This window comes from Vigna angularis, chromosome 11 (assembly GCF_016808095.1).
Source record: "Vigna angularis cultivar LongXiaoDou No.4 chromosome 11, ASM1680809v1, whole genome shotgun sequence".
In the NCBI taxonomy this organism is placed as follows: domain Eukaryota; kingdom Viridiplantae; phylum Streptophyta; class Magnoliopsida; order Fabales; family Fabaceae; genus Vigna; species Vigna angularis.
This window is the reverse complement of record NC_068980.1, coordinates 23,849,507-23,857,658: the sequence shown is the minus strand read 5'-3', so window position 1 is coordinate 23,857,658 and position 8,152 is coordinate 23,849,507. Positions and strand designations below refer to the sequence as shown.

The 8,152-nt window shown below is 33.3% G+C and overlaps 2 protein-coding genes across 2 annotated transcripts; one reads left to right on the top strand and one right to left on the bottom strand.

The window, feature by feature from the left end:
- Positions 1-1,473: 1,473 nt before the first annotated feature.
- On the bottom strand, positions 1,474-6,409 carry LOC108334363 (probable sugar phosphate/phosphate translocator At3g14410). Its single transcript, XM_017570159.2, has 8 exons — positions 6,147-6,409; positions 5,370-5,477; positions 5,255-5,289; positions 4,542-4,654; positions 4,042-4,303; positions 3,664-3,932; positions 2,088-2,231; positions 1,474-2,002 (listed from the first exon to the last, which is right to left on the bottom strand). The coding sequence occupies exons 1-7, from the start codon at positions 6,234-6,236 to the stop codon at positions 2,107-2,109; spliced, it is 1,002 nt and encodes a 333-aa protein (XP_017425648.1). The 5' UTR covers positions 6,237-6,409; the 3' UTR covers positions 1,474-2,002; positions 2,088-2,106.
- An 809-nt stretch (positions 6,410-7,218) lies between these two features.
- LOC108332610 (transcription factor bHLH30-like) lies at positions 7,219-7,975 on the top strand (the record flags this gene model as incomplete). The annotated part of the gene is made up of 2 exons (XM_017567930.2): positions 7,219-7,404; positions 7,763-7,975. Coding segments are annotated over 2 exons (270 nt in total), but the record flags the coding sequence as incomplete, so codon positions are not given.
- Positions 7,976-8,152: the final 177 nt, after the last annotated feature.

The following is an 8,152-nucleotide window of genomic DNA, read 5'->3' as shown; positions in this document are numbered from 1 at the left end:
CAAATCCAGAAATGATTTCCAAAATACCTGTTTTTAAACCTTTTTTATATTTTGGAATATATTTCCCAGTTTAGAATGTATTTTCGGATTCAGAAATACATCCAGCAACACACAACACCCCATCCTAAATACAAAAATATTTTTCTAAAATTAATATTCCAGAAGATAATTTTGAATCCAAAAATATATTTCGGAACACTTATTCCAAAAGTATTTTTCCTATTTTTTCTTCTTCCATGTACAACTCAAAAGTCCTACTCTTCTTCTTGGAGTACATGTGCGCACATATATTGGACAAAACCTAATAGTAAAAAAAAAAATATTTTTTTAAATGATAAATCCAGGATGTGTGCATTCACTTTCAATGTTTCTTCTTCACAATTGTGGTATAGTAGTAGATAAGTAGATAAGGAGATATTGGGGGAGAGACACAATGTACGGGAATAGGGAAGGAACATAAGGTAGAGGGAGGGAGGTGCAACGGAATTGGGGATTCCAAATTAGAGAAAGACAACCGAACAAAATTCAACTTATATTATTAATTCAAAAAGATAGAACAGACATTTAAAAATTTAAGGGATGTAGGAAGAAAAAAAGGGAATGCATGAAGTAGCAACCTTAATTTTAAAGTAAAAACACATCCCTTCATCGTTAAACTAATTATTAGATCAATATGTATTTTTGATTCATGTACATTATCCTAATTAAACAATCTAAAAATCTCACTAAAATGACTTATATAAACTATTGGAAATACATGCATGCCAATATGTATACATTTCCATTTTTTAAATTAGTTTGATTTCTTTTAATTATTTTTATATTAAAAAGTTTATTGAAATGGTTAATTAGACACCGAAATTTCGAAGAATAGTAGGTAATTTAAATGATAATTAAATGGTAAAATAATCTAACAATGTAAACAAAGTGAGAATAATTTCTTTATCGTTGATATAATTATAAATTTCAAGATGCACATTTAGCATACTTTATCTATTTTAGCGTTAAAATATTAAATAATATAAAAATTACTCATATGCTGTATGAATTAAAATACTAGTTATTTGACAGTGTAAGATTATTTATGACTTATCATACATAATAATTTCTTCTTTGACAGTGTAAAGTTACATATATCATATAAGTTCCAAATATGCACATTGAAAATTATTAACAATGTTATCTGCAAAAAGGTCTATAGTTTCATTTCAAGCCTCCTGTCCCAAGAACACAGACGGATCCACTAAATGAAAAAACAGAAGGATTATCACAAGTGAAAATCAGTAACTATATATATATATATATATATATATATATGCCGAAACGGTCATACAGTAACTCCAAAATACACATGCTACAAATACACAACATATGCCCTTTTTTAACATTATTTTTGTCTTCCCCTATAACTCTATTGAACTAGAGAGAGCCGACGAGATAAATACACAAAATACAACAATGACAGCATGCAAATAAAAGAAATTACATAGGATCAAATATTCCCAACACTAAAACAATGTCTCAATGTCGAATGATATCAATACATTTTAGATAAACAAATTACTTTTACAAGTTTTCATCTGTCTAACAAACTAGTCTATATGCCGCTGTTCCGACCATTGTCCAATAATAATAAATAGTGGGTGTTGGGGCTTTTAATCTTTGATATTCAACTTGAAATATTGAATCGCTAAGATTGAATGGAAATTGCTACAAACAAATAAATATTGTGAAATTCGAATAACCTCAAATTCCTCAAAAATCAAATGCCATGGCCAAGCACCTCTTTTTTAAAGGATGAAGTTATTATTTTACATCTTCATGTACTAAATTGGATCACCACAGTGCTTCCCCCGATCTAAATTTAGCTGAAATTGTTATAAGATTGAACAAAGAATGCTTGCGTATACTTCTATCTGCTACATGAACATTTGATGCCCTCTTGCTAGATTATGTAAAAACTACTACAAGTCTCGTCAACTTCTGAATAAGGCATGGACAACTGGAAGAGATACAAAGAAATAATCTATAAGAGGAAGCAAACTTGCGGGAATAAGAACTATATTTCATTTACATTTTTTACATACCTCGTGTTAAAGACTGCAGCTATCTACTTGTTAAAGGTTGAGACTCTTGACTTTGGGAAGATTCAGGGTCGGAGTCATTTGAGGTAGCTCGAGAGGCTTCGTTTTTCAACTTGTAATTATTATATGCTGCTACCCCTGCAATGGCTGGATAAAAATTTAAAAAATGGTTACAGAAGCTGCTCCCTTTTCTTAACCAACAGATAGAACTGCTCATGATTGCTTCTAATCTAAGACTTACAATTATTATAACTATTATATCGGATCGTTTAGCATTTGATTTGACTATAGCCTTTATTCATACTTCTCAGAAATATTCTATCAAAAATGAATCATGTTCGCTATTTTTAATTAACAAATTTATCGGTCCACAGTCCAGATTAGTACATTTATGACTATATATCCATCTAAAATAAGCTAAAAAAAATATAGAATATTTTTATGGTTTGAGACTGAGACTCTTGATATCCCAATCGACTAGCAGTGAATCCTCTTAGTGGAGCAAACTTATCTCAGCACCTAGTTTATCATAGATAACACTTGAAGACATTATTGAAGGAGAACTACGCTTCTTACCACATGGACCAACAGGCAATGGTAAAAAATAGTAGATGTTGATCACTCTCCACTCTCATCCTAAAAATGGGATTTAAAAAGAGAGAAATTGTTGTAATTGGAAATCATATATAACTGTGCATACAGCAATAGTTCATGTTGCTAAAACTAAGCCAGAAAAGAAGGCCTTACAACTATATTTGCACATAGACCTAAATTAGTTAGGGGAGAAGGTGTTTGCAGAAAAGAAGGCCTTACAACTATAATTAAAGGAAATAATTCCTAGGAGAGAGTATGTTAGGTTTCTTGGGGACAAGAAACCAGATTTCTAATTCATTTTAAGAAATTAACACACAAATCTTACTGCACAACGTAAGATAACACTCTAATTCTGAAAAACATAATACAAGAAAACATCCAACAGGTTCCAAGGGAAGAATTTCCCTTCTACACAGGACAAGCCCTGTTCTGACACAAAAATACACACACCACCAGGAGGGACCGTTTCCTCCTTAAAAGATAACCCCTACTAGACTAAATAACCTCCTTAAAAGTTAACTATTTTGTAACTTCTAATTTTGAACCTTTTTCCTAACATACACCTTAAAAGCCTTATCAGAGTATGGTTAATGGTTCTCAAGTTTTAGCTTTTGGAAGAGATTCCATTTCTTAGCCAGGGAGGTTCTTCTTTTATACTTAACTGTATCTCGTACACTCAATTTCCATTAATACAATCTCTATTCAGTTTTGCCCCATCAATAAAATACTAATAGTTAATCTCCAACCATACTAGATTTGCTCACGCTAATTTTTAAAATGAAGTCTTTGCTTCCATGAGCTTTTAAAGCGTGTATAACCTAATGGCACATAGGCTTCCAGGGAGCACCCGATACTGGGTCATCAACTTTCCCGGACAGTGGAATATGTAGATGTACACTACGGCCTTTGGTTTGTGAAAATTTCTCAAAGGCTTTATCTAATGAAACAGGAAATTTTAAAGGTCAAAGCAGAATCAGATTCTTACCAATAGCATAACCAACCAAATTGATAATTGTTAACTTTGTATCGGCAAACAGAACAGCAGACACTAAGACAACCACCCAATCCTTGACAACTCCGGCAACACGAATGGTTAAAGCACTTGTATGTGTAATAACAAGGAAAACTGATAAGTTTAGAGCAAAAGTACAAAGGCAGTTGAGGATGAGCAAAAGAGGAGGGAAGGTCCATGGTCCATGTTCATCCATCTTCGATTTCTCCAGAAATATCCATGGAAGGAATAAACAAATTGCACTGCAGAAGAATCCAAAATTATTTTGGCAAGAATCAGTTCATCATGATACACCAACTTTCTTCAAACATATTTGTAAGAGTAAGTGAAATTACTAAAAGAAACCCTTGCCTGCAGGGACTAACATAATACATCACGGATATAGGGTTCAACTTAAGACCTTTCCTCTTAACAAAAATCTCCATGAAGATAAGTCTCAGAGCTTCACCAACAACACCTCCCATTTGGTAAACTACTCCAACCCAGTTTATGTTTATCTCTCCATAAGAAGCAACTAGGACGCCAAAACTAATCACTGACATGATTAATAGCATTTTACAGCTCATTACTTCAAGTCCTACAGCTACTCCAAGCACAAAAACAGCTACAGGCACTGTGATTGACAATTGAAGAATTAAATTAGTTGTCATATTGGAGAAAAAGTATTGTAAATATAAAATCATTATATGGTATATATTGAACAACTAATCCAAGTTGTTTAACTAATAGATCTGATGGTTTTAAATGTCTCACGATACACATTTTGTGATTACACTTTCCATTGGCAAATATCATATATGAACAATGATACCTACCGATTATCAATAATCAACAAGATCACTAAAACTTACTAACTGCCTTCAGCATTTGTGCAAAAGCAACAGAAATGTACAGGTAGGCAGTATTTCCCAGCCAAAGAGTCATCGCAAACATGGCCCCAATTGGCACTACGGAAGTAACATATCTGAAACAATAAAGGTATAATTACAACTGAAATTTGGAGTCCCCATATGTATTTTTAATGCAGTAAACTACTATGGTGAATAGACTTGAAGATAACATATAAGATGTATTTGAATGGGCACTAAGTTTCAACCGACCCAGTTTATTCTTATACACTAAACCATGCAAAAGACAAGAGATATACTGCGTTTTATGTTAATTAGGGAAACATAGTCACTATTTCTTGAAAAGAGAATGATTTTTATTATTATCATTCATATCTATTACATTCTCTTACACCTATTTGTAACAATCTAATCTTCCTAAAAAAATAAATAAGGAAAAAATATACTGAAAAATAAACTAAAAGATTCTACAGATATTTTTTCTACTCATCATGTTGTACAATACTAAGCCCAGTAGTAATGAATGTAAGAGAATATATTGAGAAGAACCCAAGTTTCACGTTGATTAGATCCCAAATAGTAAATGCTATGAGATCCCACTTTTAAAATACCAAGAGTCACCAACAGCCATCGAAATAAAACAATCAAATTGCTCCATACATATAACCGTATTTTAAATCAAGCATCAGCTATAGAATGCATCTTTTTGTACTCACACTTCAGGAGTCATTCCCTGATCAACCTTCATAACCTGTAAGAAACAGATTATTAACCTGCATTACATGACAGAAACCAATTAAATAGCACAATACACCAAGCACAAATCCATACCTTCAGAATCTTGGTTAACGAAAAACAAAGAACGGAGGAGAAGACCATGTGAAGTAGAGTCAACCCCAAAGGATAGGGGAAGTTAATTTCCTTAGAGGACAAAACCCACTACAGACACAAATTGAAAAGACAAATTAGGCATCAGCTACATAACAACACAGTTTTTAAGCATTTTCTCCTTGGTTATTCATTCCTCAAATGAAACCACTCACGAACTAAGCAAAATCTAACATCAAACAGGAGACAATAATACTTCCAAAACAAAATCACTCCAACAGACAACCAAACCTGAAATAACCAAAATAAAAATCCAAACGACAAGCTCTAACACAAGGTACTCTGCCATTACCAATACACCGACGTCATTTAACAAATGAGTCACTACATCAAAATTTCCTCAAAAAATGAAGAAAAATTTGCTCAATTCCTCAATTTTCTTACACTGAACCAAACTCCAGAAACAGCCAAATTAAAACACTTCTGTTCCGATTGAACAAAATGCCCAACTACCACTAACAATATCAACTGACAAATCATTCATCATCGTATCCACTTCCAATCAACAACACACGCAGCAAATTAAGGCAAAAACAATTCACAGAAAAGAAGAAAGCAAATTAAAATAGAAACACGGAACCATAACATCGAATCCTGACTTCGAATTCAGCACGGAACGATCTTCGCGATATACTTCTGACAAAGCATTTTCGGATAATATTTATTACGGGGAAACAAACGGAGAAGAGAGTGCATGAGTTTAAAGTGATTGGCGATAACCTTGTTGAAGAAGATTTGGCCACTGGAGAGAGCAATGTAGAGAAGAATGTAAGCGTAGGTGCGCAAAGTATCAGTCTTCAGATCCGCCATCGATGCAAAAGCCGCGATGTTTCGTGTTTCAACTTATGACTTCACTGACTCTTTGCGTCCTTTCAAAGATGCATTTGAAGCCCGATTTCTAAATGGGTCGGGTCTCGGTCACCCGACACTCGGTAGAAGAAAATGGAAGAAAGAGGTTCACACACATTTATCACGTAACAGAACATGTGAAAGGAAATAAATGGTTAAAAATATAGTTTATTGGAATATAAAAATATATAGAATTTTAATAGTAAAGGATTATGAAGTGAATTTTCGTTAATTTATAATTTATTATAAATAACAACTTTAACGATTTATATGTGTTTTCTAAGATTAACACTATGAACTTCGAATATTATCCAAGATTAACGATGATTAACAACTTCAACTATTGTAATAATATGTAAGTGTTTATTAAACAGACAAACAGAAAAGGTTAATACTAATCAGATATGAGTCGAATTATACAAGGGGATTGACCTTATTTTCTAAAAAAAAAATCTTAAAACAACAAAAACTAATGGATTTTTCATATTTATGTGTTTTACTTTCTCAATTTATATCGAATATGAAACTTATAGCTCAACCAAGAATTACATCAGCTCTCAGCCGTGTTTCGCTCATCCTTTTTAATCTTCTCAAACTTGAGATTCTTCACAAAGTGTAGTGAGATTTATCAGAGAGAAAATTTTCTTGGTGAAGTGACAGGCGCCTACGGCCAAAAACCATTTTCGTCTGATCCCATTAAAGGTCATTGCATATCACACCAATCACCATAAAGATAAGAACAAGATCGCCCATTAAGCAAACAATGTCAATGAATGGGAAATAAAAGGCTCACAAAACCAGGCACAGGCATTAGAATGGTCTCTGATTATGCATATGGAAAGTTACCACTATTCTGGGTAGCCTCTTGCCACCAACATGGCTGAATGCAACTCTGCACCAAACAGTGATCAATTATCTCCTTTTTTCTGTTCCAACAACTTAAACACCCTCTCTTGCTTCTGACCCTCCATCTCTTCAGTTTAGTGAGTTCCCTTTGTGGCCTGCAACCATTACAGAAGATAGAGCTGCAAGTGCTTCAAAGAGTCACAGCCAAGCAGAGAAAAGGCGCAGGGACAGAATCAATGCACAACTTGCAACTCTCAGAAAACTCATTCCCAAGTCTGATAAGGTAAATGGAAAAAGAAAAAAGAAAAAAGAAAAATTCATCATGAATCTCTTTTGCTAAGTGGCATAATTTCTCCTTTCAAGTATACATTATTCTTTTCATAGTTTGCATATTCTTTAAGACAACAAGCAAGAAAGTGAAACTAGAATTTCCTAGGATGTATAGGGTATCATAGCCCAAATTAAATCAGATTTGACGTACCAATGCAATATGTGATATGATTGGTAGATAACTAAATATATGATCCGTTGTCACTAATTGTCCCACCAGAAGTAAGAGGCAGAGGTTCTTCTTCCCTTCACATTACGTAAAACCATAATTCATCACTCTTTTGCATTAATGACCATAACTCCTCTCTCAGATCTTGCATTATTCCTCCAATGATTTTGATGGTGCCATTCAGCCTGGACTTAGAGCATGTTCCAAGCTGGAGATTCTTGCTTAATAGACTTAAGTCCATCTCTTTGTGTTTCTTATTTATAAATGTATAATCTTGTGTACTCAATAGACTTAAGGATTCATCCTCTTTTTCTTTTATTTTAAAATAGTAATTATAATGGTAACAATGACAGCATTCAAGTAATATTGTTGATGGTGGTTAATAGTAGTTTAAATAGACAGGACCTCAAGATAATGATAAAAGGAGTGATCATATAACTAACTTGGTGAAAGTAGCACCAAGAGTTTTAAAAATAGTGAAAAGGACGCTATTCGTTATAACAATAATAGTTTAGTGGTGGGAACATGATTA

What these genes read in the sequence shown, in the direction of transcription:
- LOC108334363 (XM_017570159.2), bottom strand. Translation starts at nt 6,236, where the DNA reads ATGGCGGATCTGAAGACTGATACTTTGCGCACCTACGCTTACATTCTT. An exon ending in CAGGGAATGACTCCTGAAGT is followed by an intron (nt 4,655 to 5,254) that starts GTGAGTACAAAA and finishes TTATTGTTTCAG; the next exon opens with ATATGTTACTTCCGTAGTGC. An exon ending in TATTATGTTAGTCCCTGCAG is followed by an intron (nt 3,933 to 4,041) that starts GCAAGGGTTTCT and finishes ATTCTTCTGCAG; the next exon opens with TGCAATTTGTTTATTCCTTC.